Source organism: Pseudonaja textilis, chromosome 2 (assembly GCF_049901715.1).
Source record: "Pseudonaja textilis isolate UNSWEBS1 chromosome 2, rPseTex1.2, whole genome shotgun sequence".
NCBI classification, from domain to species: Eukaryota; Metazoa; Chordata; class Lepidosauria; order Squamata; family Elapidae; genus Pseudonaja; species Pseudonaja textilis.
This window is the reverse complement of record NC_141991.1, coordinates 80,887,146-80,910,656: the sequence shown is the minus strand read 5'-3', so window position 1 is coordinate 80,910,656 and position 23,511 is coordinate 80,887,146. Positions and strand designations below refer to the sequence as shown.

Sequence of the window (23,511 nt, the reverse complement as noted above, 5' to 3'; positions counted from 1 at the left end):
AGGGCTGATGGCAAAATTGATTTTCATCACTCTCATATCTGCAAACAGTCACTGTGCTAAACAAGGACTACTTATACAGAGTTAGAACAGAACTTGGAGTCATCTACTCTGACCTTAACTGTACATAAGATCTTTTTTATAAATAAAAGGCATTTACAACATCTTGGATGATCTGTCATCCAGCCCACCATCACCTAACATCCAGTAATTTGTACCATGGTCAAACAGCTCTTACAATTAAGAGTGTTTTTCCTCCTCGTTTAGTCAAATCTACTTTTTTATAATTTTCATCCATGGATTCTAATGTTAAACTATCTGGAGCAAGAAAAAGTGAAATCTGCAATATCTCTTACATGATGAGTCATCAGGCAGTTATCCGAGAGGCTAATTTCTCAAAAGACTCCAAAAATAAGATTACAAATAAGAGAAACACAAAAATATCTAGAAAGAAATGGGTGAGTACTGTTGTGGCCTGCCAGCGGTTGGCAGAACTGGCAGCAAAGTCAGGCAGTAGTGAGAAGGTTGGGGAGGAACCTGGGCCAGTCTTGGAAGCTGAGGAAGGCTCGTACAGGGGATCTGTATCAGAGGCAGAGATGGGGCCAGGGCAGACTGGCAGTCATCAGCTGCCTTTGGGTTCAGATAGCAGTGAAGCTGGGGAGCAGTTGGAACCAGTTCCCAGCCTGCGCATACGCAGAGTTGCTAAAAGAAAGGAGCAATTAAGAACTCAGGGTCGACGTGGGAGCAAGGCCACAGGTGGATGATGAATGGCCCCTTCCATCAGGATTAAAAGAGAAGCAAAAGGGAAGTGGGCTTTTGCAGGAATCAACTAGCTCATACGTTCATTTGTTGATTCCAGCGTCATGAAGATTTGTCTTGTAACTCAACCCTTCCCTGCCAGCACTGAGTGTGGAACTATTTATTGGGCACTGTTCCAGGATTGATAAAGATCTGAGCTACTAAGTGTACCTTCGCAAGACTCTTTGACAAGCTGTTTGCTGACTGTGAATGAAATAATTCACATTATTGTAAATAAAGAGGTTTTTGCCAGGACTCAGAATTAACTGACTCCTTTTTGGTGAGGCCTAGGACAGAACAAGTACAAAGGAAATGCAAAGCACAAGAGCCAATAATAACTATAGGAGCCCTAATGCTAAAACCCATATGCATCCTATACAAATAATCATGACATGAAAATGAGAAAAAACTCTAGATGTTACAGGTGGTCCTTGCTTAACAACCCTAATTGAGATCTGAATTTCTATTACTAATTGAAATAGTTGTAAGATGAAACATCACAACTGCATCACTTAGTGACACTAATTCTGATAGTTCTGGTTGCAATTGTTGGGCCAGGACCACACTGTCGTTAGCCAACGACCTCCTGCTTTTCCTGCCCTGCTGCACTCAGTTTCATTTCAACTCCTTCCATCTATTTATCTCCCACACATTCCTTTTGGCTGCTCTGCCCAACAACCATGTTGCCTCCAGCTGTCCATTGCTGTTTGATTCTTGATCTATTTAGCCAAGCAACGAGATGACTTTTCCCCAGAACTGTATTAAGGGTTAGCTAAAACCAGTTCATGTCTAATTAATATATACTTTGACCCTGTAGGAACAAGTGCTTCAGAACTTACGGAAATGAGAATATAGCATTTGACTAGGGTTCTTTAAAGCAGCCATATCTTTCCTGGTTGTAATGGTATATGGGCATGACCTTAACAGACAGAAAGAAGAAACAGAGTTAAGATAATGGTCAAATAAAAGGCTACTTAGCTCACAGCAGAAATATGGGCAGAGCAAACAGTTCACAAGGAACCCTCTCCAATTTCTTAAATTATAGAGTTGTAATGAAATATATGGATGACCTTGGGGGATGAAGGGAAGAGATGCTATAGGAAATAATCAGACATGAGAAGGAAATACCTCCAGTGGTTTAACAATCCGAAAAAAGAAACTGATCCTAACTGATCAAGCGGTTAAAAGTGGCAGCAGGGAGTTTGTGCCCTCAGACTTGCAAGATTTTGTAAATGTAGCCTTGTGATAAAATATAATTAGTAAATCTAGTGTGTTTCCTGCCTGGTTTATTTGGGAGAACTGAAAAAGGGACATGGGCGGGCAAGTAATGTAATTTAGACTTGCAAGATTCTGTTAAACGTAACCTTACAATAAAATAAATTACTTCATTAAATTCTTCCTGTCTGGTCTACTTCACAAGGCTGATATCTGGATCACGCAGCTTCTTGGTTTCTTGTGGGTTTCCTGGTTTACTCATAAGCTTCTGCAGTGGAGTCAGGGTGAGATAAGGTGGAAGTGGAGAGACAAATGACCAAGAGTGCAATGCAACTCGATGACTTAACTACTTGCATCTGATACCAGAATCTACTACAAAGGATTAGGGTCAGGATGCTATCAAGACAGCCCTTCTTCAATGACTATGGGTTCAATGACTTGTTTGAAGTTACAATGGCACTGAACAAATGGTATTTATGACCGATTCTCAAAGTTAGGGCAACTTCGATCACATGAGCAAAATTTGGGCGCTTAGCAACCTACCTGCATTTACAACTGAGTGTGTATCTGTCTTTTGGCTGCCCTGTACCTCACCACGACTCTCTGCCCTATGCTCTGCTGTCCTTGCCATCCCTTTGCTGTCGTCTACTTCTCATTAACTGAAGGAATACACTAGCCTGGCCCTTCAGGAGTGCAGCTGAGTTGGAAGTTGTTGCTGACAAGGTAGGAGGGTGTGCAAAATGCCCAGATCTCTGCTGCTCCTGCTGCCCCAATTGACCTTTATAAGGTCAGGATGCTTCAGGAAGGCCACCAGCAACTTCGAGAAGGCCAGTCACAGCCTTGGGAAGAAGGCCTTACAGGGCATGCCTCATCAGCAGTGGGAAAAGACAGCGAAGGTCAGTTAGGCGGCAGAGGCTTCAGAGCACAGGTCTTTGTGACTGCATTGTTACATCAACAAAAATTCTGGGAGCAGAATTTTTAAACAAAGGCTATCTATACAATGAGCATAAGTGCAATCAACAAAAGATAATATGCATACAGGGTTTCATAAAATAATATGCTGACACATTTCAGAAACCTATTTTATTTACCTTTCCTTGAAAGAAAGTGACTATTTTTTAGCTTATTACATTTCCTAGTGATTTAATACTTAACACAATAACGGTGGTAACAATAATTCCAACCAAACCAAATTATTTTCAAAATCTGGTCTTTTAAAAATTAGCATGTTTCAAAAAAACATTTGCCTAAGATTTACGTCAATAGCAGAGGAGTGCACTTGTTATTTTAAAAGGAACTGAAGGAATCTAAAGTATTATATTTCTGTTAATGTAGTATCTAATTCAACTTTTTTTCCAAAGAGTCAACATGGCTAATGCAAATATAAATTCTTCCTCTTCTGACTGCCAACACTCCTTGGATAGAAAAAATCTACTGCAGTGTTCCTGAACTTTCAAAGGCTTTTGATAAAGTCCCCCATTCAAGATTCTTGATTGCCCCTAACAGTCATGGAATAAGAAGAGAAAGTCTCTTCCATGTTGCTAAATAACTCAAGAATAGAAAATATAAGGTAGGAATAAATATCAATAAAATATAGGTTGCATAATGGAGAACAGAAACAGCAGAATCACTTAAGAGTCTACCAACCATGTATTTTCATTTGTTCATAAACAATCTGAATTTGGATGAAGAATAGAGTGACTCAATTTGTAAATCGGGCATTTATAGCAAAAAATCCAAAATTATTTCTATGTACATAGGAATTGAGCTGGTAGTAGTGAATTAAAGAAACTCTCTTCAGTGGTTTGGTGTTTGCTATTTGGTAGTGAATAGTTCCGAGTGATGAATAGTTCTGAACAAGCGTGTAGCTATTGTGAAAAGGCAATTTTAGTGATCATTAGGAAATAAGTCAGAAAAAAAGCTGCCAACGAAAGAATTGTTCATAAAAATCTATGTTCCCAGAGCAGTGGAAAGGCTTTGGATAATTTTGGCCAGCGTACCTTAGTCACAGTAAAACTTTGAACTAGGTAAATAAAAGGAAACCACAATTTAATCTAGAGTATTTATCTCATTAGACTTTAAGGTTTGAGACTCTTTAGCTTGTGGGAAAATAATGTAATGAAAAAGTAAATACTGCATAGCTCCATAAAAACAAGAAAATGGACACACACACACACCCCGCACAAGTAGAACTTAGAGTCATTCAATGAAACCACAAGGTAAGAGATCTAGGAGAGTAACTTTCTCTTCATATAGTAGATACTTGACATGCATCCATGACAACAAGACAAATGATAAACATCACTTTCCAGTTAAGTGTATACTCACCTCCACTGGCTCCTGCAGCAATATCCCGTCTAGGAAACTGTTTTTAGTTTATGTTGCCTATAGATTAATTGCAGATTTTACTAATTACAGTTTTACTATGGACTTATTACCGGGATGATGACCAGTTATCTTTGCCCAGATGAACACATCAAGTATTACAATAGATTTAAGACTAAATGGTGATTTTCTTTGTTCTGTTGCTTGGAGGGAAATAGAAGCTAACAAAGAAGTCAATAAACTGTGTATATGGGTTGTCATATACAACATGGCTGTTACTGCAGAGACAATCAGCACCTCAATAGTAATTGCTAAGAAAACTAGGTGAGAACGTGCTACTACATTTATATGTAATCTATGAGTTTTCTGTTGGCATCTTCCTGGACTCGTAAGGTTGGGCTAGGCCTTTGGAACGATTCACACAACTACATCCTTAATTGCTTCTGTGGTTTAAAGCTTGCAAATCTAGAATTTGAATTTGTCAATGCTACTAGTTTTTAATATACAGTAGTTTGCTCTGATAAAGTACAATCTCCCACCAAAATAAAACAAAAACTGAACAAGACCAATTGAACCAACGGTACAGTAATTTAAACTTCCAACTTGTTGGGACTGGGTATGATGATAATAGCAAAGTCTTCAGAAATCTGAAATAAAGATACTGTACCCTTATTAATGTTGGTGGAGAGTTGGAATTGGTCAGATTTTAGTTTACAGAATTACAGAATCATCTGAGATCAGTAGCTCATTCAAAGCAGAAGAAAACAACTCTTGTTGCATTCTAAAGACTAACTTAAGTTTTCACATTGTACAGCGTACACCTCACATTATGAAAGGGATATAAAGTTATTTACAGCTTGGATAATATGAACTTAATGATGGAATACTATCTTTAAAAAATCAATTTGTTTAGGATACAATAATGGAATCCACATAAGCTAATGTCCTACATATAAGAAAGCCAGCGTAGAAACATGAGAAGTTGAACATGACCTGGTTTCTGTATTTTGGGTAACAGATAAAAGATTCCAATCTTGGGGGGGTGGGGGTGGGGGGGGAGAGAGAGAGAGAGAGAGAGGATTCAAGTTTTAAAATGGTAGACCTGATTTTTCCCCCCCAGCTGGTAAACTGTTTGTATTTTCTTTCTTTCAGGAACTACACATATGTCCCATAATCACCCTTTCATCATTCATTCAAATTATTCAAGCTATGGAATTTATCTAGCCTGAGGGAGCATTGAAGGACTTGATGTGAACAAGAGATATTTTTAACAGCTCTCAATTCGCCAGAGTATCTTGACATGTTTGCTGGGGTGTCTTATATGCCCTTATGTATGCATTGTGAGGACTGGAAAATTGTAAAAAGAAAAAACAAAAACAAACAACCCAGAGTTTGTTTCAGCTGCCTGTGAGATTATTAGCCATGAAGACAGCACTGGTGTGAGATAGAAGACTGCAAGAATTAGGCTGTGGGTACTTACCAAGATAGGTTATCGCTCTTTTGAATAAGCAGAAATTTCTCCACTAGCACCATGTTCAATACAGTGCAAACTATTTCTAAGAGTATTTCTACTTCCATCTACTTAGCACAGTATTTCTATTTTTGACTCAATCTATTTAGCACAGCATTTCGCTTCTCAAACAAATGTTACTAATTAGCTCACTTCTTTGCCCAAGAATCTTACAAGCCACAGTTGCATAATACTGTTAATACTAAATACGTTTCTACATTCATATATTCAGATTAAATTACTGCATGTGCAAAAAAGGTAAAACTTAGATGTAACTCTGAAAAATCCAAGTTGCCAGTGAATCGTCAAAATTCTATTTTATCATTTTATTTATATCCTGCCTTTACTTTTTTACAACTCAAGGTGACATCCATAGTGCTCCCTCCTCATAACTTTCCCCACAACAACCACCTTATGAGGTAGGCTGGGCTGTGAAAGAGTAACTGGTTCATAACCATTTAACTCTTAATATAGCAGTTAATTGTCAGGGCAGAAGAAAAAAATATTACCTAACATGTTTACATAATAAACATTGCATTATGTACCATGAAGGCATTCTCATTCTCTTTCTGTTTCTTTCATGCACATATTCAAGCACAACAGAAGGGAGATGTTTCTATTTATTTAACATTAATTACACAAGCAATCTATGTATATAGGCAAAGTTTAAGGTGTGACATCCTAAACTATTAAGAATTCACAAAAAGGGTTTTAGGAAGTTCTTCAGCTTCTGAGAAGCTCTTTATCTGCTAAGAATTTAGTTACTCTCTAGAGCACAGAAGGACATATTCCAAGAAGCAGCTAGCCTTCAACTTTTACAAGCATTTATTGACAAAAAAAACTAAGAAGCAAAAACAGGGACTTATCCCACAATAACATTCTCTGCAGATGAATTACCAAAACAATCTTCCAGGAAATGAGAGTCTAATTTCTAATAGGACAAAAGAGGTCTCCTGAGGTTTGAGCTAATATTTCCACCTGGATCAAGTTTAACAACTTGGATATATTCAAAGCTTACCAAATGAAAAATAAATAAATGAAAATGCATATTTTTCCCAGACCCCCTCCCCCAAATTCTAAGTGTTTAAAGTTTCAAATTCTGCCTATATAATAATTCTACTAATATAATTTAATCACTATTTATATAATATAAATAAAGTAATATTAGTATATTATAAAATACAATAAAGTAAAAATAATATAATTTATATAGTGATACAGATCTCTGAGGGAAATAAACTCAATGCTTTTTTATTATACGTATTAAGGTTTTAGGTAAATATTCAACTATGTTTGGGGGAGAGTACTTCTACTTATGAGTTTGAATTGTCAAATAAAATTGACAGAAATACTAAAAAAGATATATTTAACAATCTCAACAGCCATGATGACTATTCAGCCAATTACTGGCATATGTGACAAAGCCAAATGGTATTTTAATATCTGAAGCTAAAGGGAAAAATGACCACCTCTATTCTACCCTCATCTCATTCAAAGCTGAGGAAAAGTTCCAACTTCAGCAATGAACCAGAGAGGGCAGTAGCAATATTTTTAAAATGTGGAGAGAAGTGAAGGATATATCATCACTATGGGGTAGAAGTTTGATCCAAAATATAGACCAGCCCAGAATTAGAGCTCTCTGTGCATTACATCAGCTCCCAACTGAATATGATTTTTGTATGCTTTTAAATTATGTTGTCTATCTCAAAAAACAAAGCCAGGCTGAATTTTATTTGGACTTGAATGGGAAATCACCAGGGCACCCCATCTTGTAGGCTAGACTGGAAAAATTGAATAGCATCCTGGAGAAGCCAATGCCAAACTACTTCTGAACTGCTGTCAAGAAAACATAATTGTGTCAATGAAATCACCAGGAGTTTAATTCAGCTTCAGAGAGACTACAACTCTCTCTGCTTTAAAAATGGAGTGCATTTTTTCTTCTTTTATTTTGTAAAATTAAGGGTGAGAATGGCCACTGAGTGTCTGTTTTCAGGTTGTTTTAACGTGTTTTAAAGGTGCTCATAGTAATGATTTACCTTCCTGGGCCTCTTACTCTTATCTCACCCTTAAGATCTTCCAATGATGGGCCTGCTCTTTCTTGGCTGCCAGATGGTTTCCTGAAATTTGGGAAGTTGTGTTACAGTCTCCGACCCCTCAAATACTGCTGTCTGCAACAATCCTACACACACTTGCTAAAGTTCACTGAACTCAATAAAACATTTTTACAAGCTTGACCTGCAAATCTCTTATCAGTATGGAACATGTAACTTTGCAAAAATGCTAATTTCAAAATACAGCATGTTTGATCTATATATTCAAAATTGATGGAAATTAAAAGGACTGAGTACAGACAAAATCCAAGTTTAGTATACTTTTAAGTTATGCAGCATATATACTCAATATTCTGGAGGCCAAAGAGATAGGACAGGTAGTCCTTAACTTATAACAATTCATTCAGTAACTGTTTAAAACAGTGGTCCCCAACCTTTTGGGCACCAGAGACCAGTTCTGTGAAGAGTTTTTTCCACGGACCGGAGAGGGCATGGTATCACGTAATGAATGCATCCCTCAGATACGGGCCATTTTCTGTCATGCCATGGACTGGTGCTATTCCACGGACCGTGAGTTGGGGACCCCTGGTTTAAAGTTACATTGGGGCTGAATGAAGACACTGATGACCCATGTCTGAAATTAGGCCACTGCAGTGAACCCACAACGATGTGATCAAAATTTAGTCTTTTGGCAGCCTGTCTGCCCTTATGATCTCAAGGGTGCTGAAACTCCCGCATCCACCTATTTCCCTATCCAACTCTCCTCTTCCCCACCCCCAATCTATGCTCTTTGGGCCGTGTGCAGTCATCCGAGCTCACGGCTCAGGGTCTGCGTTCAGCTTTTCTTTCCTCTTTTTTTGCAGTGCAAAATCAGCCCCAGCCCAGTAGCTAGGCCGGGCCTACCTATCAGCATTGGGAGCAAGAAGATGGAAAAGGCGAGTTGGGGTCGTGCAGTGTGGGGTGGTAGGGCAGAGGTGGTATTCAGCAGGTTCTGACCAGTTCTGGAGAACTGGTAGCGGAAATTTTGAGTAGTTCAGAGAACTGGAAAACACCACCTCTGACTGGCCCTTCCCTCATCTATTCTTTGCCTCCCGAGTCCTAGCTGATTGGCTGGGTCTTCTTGTGTTGCCCTGCACAGGAGAACAGAGCTGGAAAGCAGGTTAGTGGGGTGGGGAGGGAATGGGATTTTGCAGTAACCTTCCCCCAGGAGTGGGGAGGGAATGGAGATTTTACAGTATCTTTCCCCTCTCATGCCCACCAAGCCACCCCACACCCACCAGCCATGCCCACAGAACTGGTAGTAAAAAAAAAATTGAATCCCAGCACTGTGATAGGAGGTCTTGAAGTGAAGAATAGTGGGTTGGGGCAGCCATTACTTCCCAGAGAATAGCAATCTGTGTGGTTGTGGGGCAGTTTGCTGTCCTTCAAGGCAGGAGAAGCAGTAGCCCAAAGGACAGAGATGGAGGCGAGATAGTCAGGTAGGGGACTGGTGAATTACCATTTACTCGTTGGCATAGAAGAAAACCAGATATTAATTATTTGCATACATTTGGAACCCCAGCATGGGTTCATATTCTCACACAAGCAAGGCAAAAGGGACAATATAGAGCTAAGAAATTGTATTTTGTAGGTTATGGAGCTAATCATAGATTATTTAAATTTTGGGAGCCAGGTATTACCAATATATATTGGAGTGCAAGTGCTAAATTTCTGGAGCATGTTGGCTGGTGAAAGTTTAAACAAGAACATAATAATAAAAAAGGGGGCTTCCAGTTTGAGTTACTTTGGCGACAGACATAAATCCGTGATCATGCGCAGTTTCGGTCTGGGCTCGCTGCTGGAGCGCCTGGAGCCGACTGGTTTCGGGGCTAAGCCACCCCGTAGAGGTGGTGAAAAGGGGGGAGACTGCCAGCAGGGTTGAGGAGAGCCGCATCTCTCCTCCTCAGCTGGCCATTACTCCCTTTCCTGAAGGCGGTTGTAGCAGTGGTCAGAAATGGCCAAAGAAGAACTAGACCGGAAAAGAATGTGCAGGAGGAAGATAAGAAGTGAAAGTTTTGGCTGACTGGGTTAAATTGCAAAAGCAACAACTAAGGTACCCTGGAATTTAAACTTACAAAAAAATAACATCGCTCCCAAAGAAGAGTCAGAAGCAGCGAAGGAAAGTGAAAAGGGAAAGGTTTGGCTTTTTTTCCCTTCTCTCCCTTTCCCTATACTGACAATTAAGAGACTTAAATAAGAAATCGGAAAAATCCACTTTGACATCAACAGGCAATTAAGCTGAAAATGAAACAAAATGTCAAAGGGATTATAAAGATTTCTGGACATTAATTTTTTTTTTCATAAGCAGGAAGGGAGAGAAAAAGAATAAAACAATAAAAGGGCAGGATCTGGAAAGAGGGAGGAGACTGCCTGGAATTAAAAAGAATATACAGTAAAACTTCAACAAGACTTCTAAAAGATACATTTTAACTGAAACTTTGAAACTAAACAATAGAACTCCAGGAAGAGAAAATGAAAAAAAAGAGCAAAAAGAAACAGCTTGCGTGTATTTGGATTATTTGGTGATCTTTGGATTCTTGGTTATTGCATTTGAATGACTAAAATCAATCGGGTGGTTGTTTAAAAATTTATAAAATGGCACTACTTCTGGATGAATTGAAAATGGAACTTGAAAAGTATAAAGAAGATGCACAAGAAGGGAGGGGTTCTTTTGGCTTCGTTTTTCAATTCTTAGAAATGGAGATTTGGAACTATGAGAAACAACAACAAACATCTGCAAAACAAGAAGACCGGGAAAAAGAAGAAGCCATCTTTAATGAACAAGTAATTCTATGTGGAGAAGAAAAAGGAAAGGGAGGAAAGAGAATTGAGAATTTAAGACGTAAAAAAACAACCATAGAAAAGAAAAATAATTCCAAAAATAAGTATAATACTGGAAAGCAACAGAAGAGGGGAATACAGAAGAGAGAAATAGAGGTAGAGAGACAAGGGGGTAAAAAGGGGAGAGAGAAGAAGAGAGAGAAGAAGGAAAGGAAAAGAAGTTACAAAGGACCAGAACAAGATATAGAGAAACAGGACCTATTTATAGAGATAATGGGTGGAATACAACTCCCAAAATCCCGAGTCAACCAAAAAAATTCTGGGTTGCTTAAAAGACTATTGTATAATAGGAAACCACTGTACTCAGTTCTTGCAATTTGTTTTTTTTATATTGTGCAAACAATTCTTGCTTTGTACAATAATTATAAATAGCATTCTGCAAAGTATTCAAATGAAGAGCTTCACAATGTGAAGGAGTATGAATGAGGCATCTGTGCAAATCATTAAAACATCCGTGTGAGGTAGAAGGTTCACAGAGTTGTTCACTTCTTTCGCAACCATGTGTATGAATAACTATTTTATTTCCTGTGAAGAAAGTACATTATGCTTTGCACATACTATTGGTGACATACCATAGATCAGGGGTATCAAACTCGATCGCATCACGGGCCAGATTGTGATGTATTGTGACGTTTTTTGCCTTTGCGGAGCTGGGGTGGGTGTGGCCTTCATACCTGGCTCACGGACCGCCAGCTTGACAAACCTGCCATAGATGATTTCAGTAAGGACCATGACAATTAAGAATTATGAATCTGTTCATTTAAAATTAAAAAGAATGTGTTGTTGTTGCAGCAATGAAGATAATGATTACTTTCACTACAAAGTAGAGCTGGATTCATGAACCTGGAAAGGCACTTGCTTTCATGCTTCTGGTCTTTGAATCTATGAAATTATTTGCAACCATGCGGGATTCCACTAAATTTCTGTTTCTGAAAAAGATGAGTGCTTTAATAAATCACCAAAAGGTGCTTCCAACCCACCTGTTTTAAGCAGAATCTTAAACACTGTGCATGTAGTACACAGGATGTCGTCTAAAATCCAGAGTCTGCTACTCATTCAAATCGGACAGAAAACAGAGTTTCATGTATTTCAAGATATTTCTTTCAGTTCAGCAGAACTTTAATAGATTTTGCAAGTGGGAACAAACATGTATGTATTTGCATAAATGTAGAAACCAGACCATTGTAATTTGTCCCCAAAACATAACTTTAAACATAATCATTTAAGATTGATGTGAACTTAGCCGATACAATAATGTTGATCCTGTTTTTCAAGACTCTAGATCAAATATTGTTAAATACCAAAACAATGCAGCTGAAAATAAATATAAATATGTATATTTAATATAAATATAAAAAGGTAAATAAATATTTACCTTTTATGTCACAACCTAAGATAGTCACCAGATGGCCTTAGATAGGTCTACATACATGTTATTAGGATTTTAAAAAGCAAGAATTGCTGAAGGTAGGAAAGAAAAAAGAGGATATAATATGTTCTATACATAGACAGTGGTTTTATGTCTACATTTCCTTCTTAATACTGAAGTCCTTTCATAGCACAGAAATTTACATTCCATTGTAACTTGCAAAAGCAAAAGGCAATACCTGATCATAACTGAGAGGTACCCAAAACTGCACATGCTGTTGGATTCTTTACCAGTTATTTCCAGGTAGTTTTCAAGGGACCATCAAGTGCATATCAGCAAAGAATTAAGAAGGAAGCATAAAATTATATCCTTATAACTTGACCAAATAACTAACCAAATTTGAAACACTTAGCTAAAGATGGTGAAAGGCATAAATCTTGATATTATTAGACGCATATTTGTCTAAAAATAGAACTGGTCTCCAAAGAAATAGTTTCTAATTTGAGTGTTTCTGGTCTTTTCTCCAGGATGTGGATCGTACAATTAGGGAACTGCCATTTTGTCACCTAAATCATTGACCGTTCAGTGGGGTCTATACCTCGTTTCCTATGTGATTTAACATCTATCTAAAACTACTGGAGAAGTTCATCCAAAGTTTCAAAGTGAGATTTAATAGTTTGCTGATGACACACATTACTGCTCCCTATTGCCTAACTCCAGACAATCAGGGTTGTCTAAACTTGTTATCTTGGAAATAAACCCATGCAAGATAAAGCTGTTGTTGGAAAAGACAACACTAGAGTTGGGGATTAAGCTGAAGCATGTTTTGAATGGAACTGCAGATTCCTTAATCAGAGCTGTTTCAATTATAGTCAGTATGCCAACTACAACCATTTCTGCTGCTACCTGATCATTTATTTATTCATCAAATTTATATGGCTGCCATCTCATGAAAAGTGACTCTATTAACATATAAAATGATTATTAAAATTTTTAAAAATATTATGTATGTCTCACTTGATATATACCTTGATGTGTCCTTTCCTTTCCCTTCCCATTTCTTTCCATTCCCTTCTCTGAGGTTACTCTTGATACTCTCCTCCAAAAAACCCCCAAATTAACTGGACATAAATCTGCTACTAGCAAGATAGCATGTTTTAGCGAATATAGCTTGCACCAAAGAGTTAGGCCCAGGAGTCCTCAACGTACAACACAAATTGGGACTGGGATCTTGGTTGTTGAGAGAAACAATATCGAGATGCCCATGTGACTGCTATTCAACAACCACAATCCTGGTACCAGCTGTAGCTGTTAAATGAGTTCAAGAGTCATTAAGCAGATGGAACTCCAGGTAACGAGCACAGGGTGCCTCAAGAAGTAGGGGAAATCCTAGGAAGATCCAACATGGAGATGAAAATCCTCCTTACCAAAATCCAAGTAGGATTTTCAGTCCCTAAACGAAGAGGCACTTTTGTGTGGCCTGCACCAGGCTTCCTAAGTCCACCTGAGGCACCCTGCACTCCTTATCATGCTTCCCCTCTGCTCGGATTTTGGCTCCATCTTGTCCCTGGGGGCTGCTGAAAGAGTCCAGTTTCCCACTGTGCACTGAAGGGAACTCCTTAAGTGGGGTGCAAGAACAGAGCTGAATATCTTCAGAATGGCCATTGGTATGATTACCTGAGAACGCCCTTTCTACCTACGCTGCAAGAGAGTCCAGGATGGGGTATGACTCCTCTCTCTGATGTCATCGAGCTGAGTCTGCCACTATATAAAAAGCCAACCCCTAGCTGGCTCCCCAGCTTTTAGGCGAAGATTACGTGACAGACATCATGTGCATCTGGAAGAGAAAATATGACAATGAAATCACTCCCTCCCCACGCCAGGACCAGATGGCAAAGGGTGGGGCTGGACTGTCTAGCAGCGTAGATAGAAAGATCGTTCTCAGGTAATTATACCAACGCCCATTCTCATCCACACTGCAATGAGAGTCCAGGATGGGACATACCAAAGCCTGGATATCCAAGTGGGGGCCCTTGTCTGGTCCACTCACTCCGACTGTGGGACAAACTTCTATAAGACCCGTAGTCCTAACACTGCCTCAGAGGAGACAAACGAATCCAGTTGATAGTGGCATATAAATGGTGATGGGGACACCCAGATACCCGCCTTGCAGATTTTCTCAAGCGACACTTAAGTATTCCAGGCAGCGGAAGTAGCCGCACTCCTAGTGGAGTGATTTGTAATGTTCCTGGGTAACGGCAGGGACAAAGACTGGTAGGCTTTAGAGATACAAGTTCTAGTCCACCATCTACTAATGGTAGATGAGGAAGTCTTACTCACCAAAGATGAGGGCTGGAAAGAGACAAACATAGCTTCAGACTTCCTAAAGGCCGCACCCATCGGAGGTCATTTAGCCTTCTTCACTTCCAGAAGGGAGGAGTTGACATCGGACGACTGGGTGCTCAGGACAGTGAGGTCAGGCCTCCAACTGGAGTTCCTCTCCCTGCTCCCAAGGTTTTTTGTCTCCTGCCTGATATCTAGGGATAGCTCGACATGGGCCATGATGGAATTGGCCATTCAACACCTTATGGACATCAGAGCCATTCAGCCGGTTCCATTGGATTAACAAGTTTCTATTCTCACCTCTTTGTGATCCCAAAGGCCTCGGGGGTGGCGAGCCATTTTTGACCTCAAAGTTTTGAATAGATTCATCCTGTACAGGCGTTTTAAGATCAGATCTTAATTCTAGAGAGCGTTCAGGAGGGCGATCTCCTCTCTTCAATAGACCTTACAGAGGCTTACCTCCATATTCCTATCTGGCCTCATCACTGCCAGTTTCTTCATTTCTGTTACTAGAACAGGCATTTCCAATACCTGGCCTTTCCTTTGGGCTTTCATCGGCCCCCTGGGTGGGGAGAAGGGGCATTCACTTTGAGTGTCGGAAAGAACAACCTCCTCCTCCTCGAAAGGGCCGCTTACCTGAAGTCTGCTGCTGTCTACCTGCCGCCTCAGAACGCTGTTCTGATGAGGGGAGAATGTCATCTGGCCCCTGGAGAAGTGAGCTGAGAACCCGGTCCAGTAGGAAGAAGGACAATAGTAAGGAACAGGATAGAATTCAGACTTCCTCCCTGATGAGGAGAGAACCACCTGGATTCCACCAAGACGTCGCCAAACAACTTGTCCCCAGTGCAACGGGCGGAGGCCAGCTTCCACTTTCAGCAGGAATCAGACTGCCAATTTCACAGTCAAAGGAGCCTCCTGGCCACCATCGGTGAGGCCATGGCCTTTGTTGCAAATTTGGCTGAATTCAGTGTAGCATCTGCCGTGAATTCTGCCACTGCAATGAACTTGTTCAGGTCCTGATGTGACCTAAAATTGGTGGGAGGAAGCCGATCTTGCAGTTGGCGCAGCCATTGCAGAGATGCCCTCGTGAAGAAAGAGGCTGCTGTGCAAGCCCAGACTGCCCAAGGCGCTGCTTGGTGGGTGCGCTTGAGTGTTTGGTCTGACCTTTTGTCCTCAGCCTTGAGGACGTCCTCTGGCTCAGTGGGGGTTCCTAATGTTGAGAACAAGGCAACCACTGGGGAATCCACAGCTGGAACCACAAGAGCGCTGGCCAAGGAAGGACCCATGTTGTAAAACCACTTGTCGTGCAATGACGGCCAAGGCCCTGCCCTATAGGAGGCACACTGTTCCTTAACCAAGTCCAGAAAGAGCAGAGGGGATGGAAGAACCTCTATATGTACCACAGGCTTTGAGAACAGGGAGTCACCGTGGCTACTGGAGGTCATTTGGGGTTCTGGAGCCACTTCCTCCGGAGTTAACTGGGCAGTGACAAGGGCCTATGGAGAAACGGTTGAACAAAGAAGACTGAAAAACCGCTGCTGAGGGAGTTTGATCTGATCTAAGCCCCACTTTGTCAGATAAATTAAGAGTCCCTGATCTCCCCTTCCTCTTCCTCAGACATGGAGGAACAACTATGTTCAGAAGGGTTGGTGTAATCTCTGTCCACATCCTCTCCACAGTCTGATTGGGCCAATGAGAAACCGAACTGGGGTTGCCTGGGGAACCCTCTCTGAGCCGGGGGGACCTCTTGGGAATAGACTGGAGCCAAAGAGTGACCGCCTCCTAAAGGGCGAAGGAATTGCTGAAAACCCTCAGCTAGGCCCTGTCTGATGGCCTCTGAGACCATGTTCCTGATATCATCAGGCCTGCCCCCTGGGATGATCCTATCAACAGGCAGTAGCATCTTACAACCTTCACTGCTGGCTTCCCCACTGACTTTCTAGGGAAGCTGGCAGAAAAGATTGCAAATGGCGATCACATGATTCCAGGGCATTTGGCAGCCAGTGCCAAGTGCAAACAGGTTACCAAGGATCCCGATCATGAATACATGACCGTGGGGATAGTAATGCCATGTTTTGGGTGACCATCATAATTTTGGACCATTGTTAAATGAACAGCTATAAGTCAAGGACTACCTGCATTCTTGAGTGAAAACTGAGTTTTGGTTGTGTTTGTGGTAAACTAGCCCAATGTACTAAAACTGACCAATGCTTTCTTTATCGTTAGAAGGAGTGTTATAAGAGGACAGGTACACTTAAGGCTGGTAACTAGTTTACCTCTTCTCCATCTTACTGAAAAGCGATTGTTTGAGAATCCTAGAAATAATAGATATGTTTTAGAGTTATTGTTTCCAGTCACCTTTTTAAAAAAATTTGTAAAGCTATAGAACAGTGTGGACATAACCTTGAAGAAGGAATACGAGAGTAATTATGTAAATACCAGCTCAACCCAGAGAAAGAGGAGGTGGTAATAAAGAAACTCAAGGTTACCCTGCCTTGATGATCTTTGATATATCAAGCAGAGAGAAATTCTGATAGGTTTCATGATTCTATTACAATCTGCTGACCTGATGTACCTTGAAAGGTTGACATATATTTAGCTATTAATTTCAATGTAATTCAAAATGCTAATTATCAGCTTTAAAGCTCTATCAGGCATGGAATCAGGTTACCAGATTGGATAGGGTAGGCAAGCTCCAGGTCTCCTCCCTAAAATGTCGCCATCTCATCAGACCTCTAAAGCAGGACTTTTATGGGACTCCTTTTACTTATGGAATATCTTCCTATAAGAAATCCACCAGGTCTCACTCTTATAGTCCTCCAAAAAGCCATCCAGCCTTGGTTTTCTAACTAGGTGCTCGGGTAGAGTGAGTGTCATTGGTGCTGGTTGCTGAGGCGCCACAAGAGAATTACTGAGGTACTAGGCTTTGGTTGTGTTTAACAATGTTATTGTTTTTATAGTTCAGGGTTTATATTGTTGTTGTGAGACGTCCGGAAGGTGGCAGAAATGCAAATCTTATAAATAAAGCAAAAACAAATTTATTTTTGTGATAGTTTTTTCCATTATTATCATCACTATTTGGAATTCCATATAGTGAAATTACAGTTGGGATCTCTGATGTCAGGAGAAATTGTACCTGCAGCTTCTCCTCTGACTATAGGGATAGCTGTGGACTAGAAATCTATATGCTTTTATTTGTATTTGTATCTTTATGTTCAAAGTTACTGAAATATTTACAAGTCATAATCAAAATTAGGTCAGAACAAATAAAAAATAGACTCCTTGATTCCTTGTGACATGCACACAGTATATAAGAGATTAACTTGCTTTGGAAGTCTTCAGATAGTGAATGACAACTTAGAAAATAAGCCAGATCCAACGTTACTTTTGGTGTAGAGGTGGATTTAAAAAGTCTCTTATCAATTAAGCCCATAAATTTTACATTAAAACACCAGAATAGAAGTTACTGAATCATCAACGGTTGCATTTATTAGATGATACCTACTTCATTCTGATCAAACACTTGACAAACAGCACATATATATATTGACTTTAACCAAGTGCCTTCTTCCTACACAGAACAAGATAACATCAATGCTTCTGATATCTTTGTCAATTTGTACACCAGTGAAGATATATCTACTGCAGATCTGTACCCATCATTGTTTCCCCTTGTATAGGAATAAGACCCTGAAGAAACTTGGCAGCATCTCCATTGATCCAATCCGGAATCTTTAAAGTCCCATTATATTCTCTCTAGGAATGTCTACTGTGAAAAAGCTTTAAAAACATAATTATGAAGATGGAAGTGTTGTGGTTGTACCATGCCACCTCTTATTAACTTACCAAGATATAGTGCTCTGCAGGATGACAATTTATATATTCATCAGTGTATGATCTAAGAGCTGGGGAACAGAACTACCTACCGTACAAAACCCGAATTCTCAAACTAGGACTACCTGGCTTACTGTAATAGTGGGAGGAACATGTGGGCCTGCATACAGATATAATCAGATTCCATTTATGACCCTAGACACCTTGAAATCACACCAATGAATTTCAGCCCATTTTAGGTAGATTTAGCAAGAACACTGTAAACAGGCATGACTACTGTAAACAGGTATGCAAGATGTCATGAAACAAGGGCCAAATGTTGGGAACAGTACCGTTGCAGAGAAACCCATCCAGTTACAACTTCACATGTGTGCACATGCGCTATAGAAGAAAATGTAGAAAGAAATGCTGCGAAGACAAAGCTGCCTTATGATATGATTTGATACTCTAGTGGCAAAAAAAAAAAGTTTGCACAAAGGTGCCTTGGAGGTGAGTGAGAACAAGGATGTTAATAGCAATGGTTTACCTCCTAGAGACATTTCTGTTCTTTTAAAACTTTTTAAAAAAGTTTTAGATCACTTTTCTGGTTTTTAGGGAAGTAATCAGAGTGAGTTTCTCTCCCAGAAATCTGCCATGTACAACAAATCCAACAAAATAGCAATGGGCAAGGTAAGTAAATAGTATGGATATATTTCAAACTAATAATTTATTTTATATGATGATGAAGAAACAACAGGTTGTTAAAACGTTTAGAGTTGGCTGTGTCCATCAGAACAAAACTCAGTACTGTTTTATTGTTCCAGACAGCCATGGGAGACAATGGCAACTCAAGACCATGTACAACACCTCAAGAGCAGCTGAAGGTGGTAGTAGTGCTGGATACTGCCTGCCAAGCAAACTTCCATAAGATCTGACCAAGGTATGATTTTCAATCATTTTTCCCCAGAACAGTATATTGTGAAATTTAAATGATAATCCTTCCCCCTATCAGCCTGTATGTGTTAAGACAACGCAGAATAGGAATAAACAATCATTTGAATTTTTCCTCCCCTACACTTTTCAACACATCCTACAAAGCTCTCAAGTTGAGCTCAACCCTTGGCAACTATACTTATGACATTATCTTGGCAGAATGACAGAAAAGATTAGTCACTGCCCCTTTCGGGCATGTATTTTGATTTTTCAGACCTAGAATTCCCAGATTATCTCCCATGCAAGTAATAACTAAACCATTTAACTTCTAACGTCTATTTAACTATTTAACTTCTGCAAACAGCCAAAGTTCCCACTCTGTTGCTACCTGTTACTACATCTTACATCAGTGTAACTTCTTTTCTCTATTTAAGTCATGGTCCGATAAATAAGAATATAAAGAAACTCAAAATACTGAAATGCATTTGGTTAGCATAAGGATAATTGCTGTCAACCTTTTCATGTCAAATACTAATGCTCTACTTCAGGGGTGTCAAACTCAAGGCCCAGGGGCCAGAGCTGGCCTGTGGGGTGCTTAGATCTGGCCTGCAGGGCCGCCCTGGACATAGCAAAGACCAGCCTGCAGTGCATCTGCCAGTGAAAACGGATCTCACGAAGGCCGCATGGAGCCCTCCCGAGCTCCATTTTTGCTGTCAGAGAGTTGCAGGAGGCCGTCGCAGCTGAAAATGGAGCTGTCAGAGTGCTCTGGCCACCACAGGTGCTCCCAACATGAGTGAGTCAAGCCTGCCATGCCCCCTGGCCATGCCCCCCGCAAGTCAAAGAGAACCCTGATGAACCTCAATGAAATTGAGTTTGACAACCCTACTCTACTTTAAATGGGACGTAGAACAATGTTGTGTCCATTTAATGGCCCTAACCAAGAATGTTCCTGGGGTATGTAAGAGCCAACCACTTTGAAATGGCAAGCATAACAGATTGATGCATGTTAAAAAGAGGTGAAGTGCAAGTATCCAGTCATACTGCTGTTTTGACACTGGTGATTCTCCCTGCAGACCAAGCTATTCACACCATTAGAAATAACAGCGGTCAATTGTGAAAAGGCCCTTCGACAATTGGCATATCTTTGTTAAGGTTAAGACTTCTCCGTTCATCTGGAAATTTATGAAGTTGATGGTCTCTGGATCTATGGTTGATTATTTTTCTGTTTGTGCGTGTGAATAAGTAGCATCTGTTCATAAATGTATACTATATACAAAAGCATCATGTAGTCCTGCTCATATATGTACGACTGAATGGGAAAATGCTAGTTGCAATAAGGTTAAGATTTTCAATGCCCAAGTAAATAGAAACGCGGGTATTATTGTATAACATCAATCTGCCAACATTATGACGGATAATATCCTATACATTTTTTCAGACAGGCTTCATCATGCACTCACAGAATATCACAAATCGCTAATGTCCAGTTACTTCACAGGCATTACAAGGCATCGCTATTTCCAAATCCACTATTCCTGAAAGAGGAGCGACAGAGGGGGAAAAAAACCCGTGACAAAATTTTAAAAAACGCCGAGCGATGCCAGAACAAAAACGCCTCTAACGAAGAGGACTTTTCCAAATCGCCAGAAGGACGTTCTGTTAAGGAAGGATCTCGCAAAGGCTCAGCTCCGAAACCCTTCCCTTTTCCAGAGAAATTGGCAATAATTAATCGGGGCCGCCAAAGTCAAAACCACCATCACTGTAGCTACGCGATCGCAGGCGGGCCACGTGTTCTTACACACACACTCCGGGCAACAAACCATGCGTTCTCTGTCTATGTCTCTGTCTGTCTGCCTTGCAAAAAAAAAAAAAAGAAGCCCAAGTGGTCCTTTTTGGAGACAGAGACATACAACCTCTTGCTGGGAAAGCCTCGCAACAACATGGTCCCAGTAAAGCCCCCCCCCACTTCACCTTTACTCCCCGGCCCTTACCTACTCCATTTTCTGCCTCGGCGGTTTCCTATTTTCACATGGCCCTATCTGCATCTCTCTCGCCGCTTTTTCCGGTCCGCGCTCGCCAGCCTGCTGCCCACCTCTCCGATGCCTTGCAGCCCAACCCCGGAACAACACAGGCGGGCCGCGACCTCCGGTTCCTCTCCCCGCCATCCCTGCCCCGAAGCATCGGGCGACTCGCTTACCTCCGTGACGATGGTGGAAAGATAAACCTCCTGGCTATACTCCCAGCCATCCAGGCATTTCTCCTGCTTCACCTGGCTGAGGTTGACATCGCGCCCGGGCACCAGGTTCCAGGCAGAGAAATTGATGAGAGCGTCGAGGCTGTAGCGGCTGCACTGGCTCCGCACCTGCTGCTCGTCGCGCTCCTCCAGCGGGATGCTGGCGTTCAACCATTCCGCGCTCAGGTTGGCGCTGGCGGGCACCCGGCACCGGTGCTCGGGGGTGCCGGCCAGGAAAACGGCGGACATGCCGTTGAAGCCATTGGGGATGATGCTGGCGCTGAGCAAGAAGAAGATGAGCCGCTGGTAGGGGCCCCACTCGCCCAGGAAGGCGATGATGTCGTCGTAATCCCGCATAGCGGCTACGGGCACAAAGGACGGCCGGCGGAGAAAGAGCTACACCCCCCACACCGGGCGCTAAACAGCGGAGCCCGGCCTGCGCCCTTCTGACTGGTTCTGGCATCCCTCCGGAGATGAGGTCTCTGCCGGTCAGACTCCGCCTTTTTCGCTTCGCCACCCCCCCCGAGCTGGTTTCTCATCGGCCCCGCCTGGGACAACCTTCAGCCGATCGGAGAAGGTTCATCCTGCCGGAAGGCCAGTCACTTGTGAGCCCGCCCGGTGGCGTCCTTATGGCGACGCCTAGGTTTTAGGCGGGGAAAAGCATCGAAACGTTTGTAAACAAGGCGGCTGTGTGCGGCGGTGGGCCCCGAGAAAGAGAGGTTACCCGCCCCTCTTGCTATTTCTTCAGCTAAAAGGACTCGCGTGTGCCCGCGTAGGTTGTGCGGGAGAGAAATGGACAGAAGCTGAAGTTGCTGGTCGGCTTGGCCTGGTGGTCTAGGCGGACTTACATCACAATTGAGCTAGTAGTTAACCTTTGGTCTGGGTTCACCGTTCACCCAGTACCTGAGGTTAAAATTGTGGCTGGCTGGTTTGCTGGAAATCAGCAGTACAGTAGTAGCCAGTAGGACAAAGATCACTGAATCGCCAAGGTGTTTTTTTCAAGAGGCAACTGGACTTCCTTGTTTTTCTTGGAAGACCTTCAAGAGAACTTCCTTGTTTTTCTTTGAAGATGTTCACTTCTCATCCAAGAAGTTTCTTCAGCTCTGATTGTAAAAAGCACCTTTGGGGCAACCATGACCTGGATGATTGAGAATCTTCATAGACATCATTGAATCTCATTTTGTCTTGTGTGATGGCCCCCAGCCCTGGTGCTTAGTTGATGATTCAATCTCTCACGCAAACCCCAAAATAGTTAATTGCACAAATCTTGGTTTAAATTAAACAGTGGTAAATGTGCCGTGTAAAAATACTCTGTTCATCTCTCATTTTGGAGAAATGACTTTAGAATTGCTTTGTAAAGGGTGTGCCTTGGTATTATGTTCTAAACTGTCCATAATTGTTTCCACTTAATATTTGCAAATATTAACTTAAGTATTATCCATGTAATACAGAAAATGGTTCTCACATAATTCACTAGCTTTTGTTTAACCTCAAGAACAGTACGCCATGTTTTTCAATGCAGTGCCTTACAAATGAAGAGCCAGCATCAAGCCATGCTGCTTCCTGTATCAACTTCTTATATAAAACATTACCTTCTTCGTTGCCAATTATTTCAGCCTGTTGATGTTCTTGATGACAACTCTGAGTTTTTTTCTATAGTTAGTGTTTATAAACAATGAAAAATTTAAGTCTTTCAGCTTCCAATTATATGATTTGAATTATAATTAGAACAACCTAGTTAGTTGAAAGGTGATTTAGGTGAGACGTCTAGGTTGATAGTACTGGGTGATTTCTATTTATTCTGCCTGGGCTACTTAGGCTATTCAGGATTTCATAACAAGCATGGTTTTCCCCAAATCATCATACACCTAATACGCAAAAGAGGCTACACGTTAAACTTATTTTACACCACAGAATGGTTGAAATATGGTCTGGTAGTAGGAGATATAAGAATTTCACCTTTTTCATGGACAAATCTCTTTCTAGTGATTACAGATTGACTGGTACTACAAACCTCCATAGAGTGATGGGACCAGTTAGATTT

At 41.1% G+C, this 23,511-nt stretch overlaps 1 protein-coding gene across 1 annotated transcript in view; it reads right to left on the bottom strand.

The window, feature by feature from the left end:
• Nucleotides 1-23,066, bottom strand: part of SLC22A4 (solute carrier family 22 member 4) — a 60,580-nt gene extending 37,514 nt beyond the window's left edge. The window contains exon 1 of the mRNA XM_026696452.2: nt 21,432-23,066. Coding sequence (XP_026552237.2) covers nt 21,432-21,824 — 393 coding nt within the window. The 5' untranslated portion in view covers nt 21,825-23,066. The remainder of the gene's footprint in view (nt 1-21,431) is intronic.
• Nucleotides 23,067-23,511: the final 445 nt, after the last annotated feature.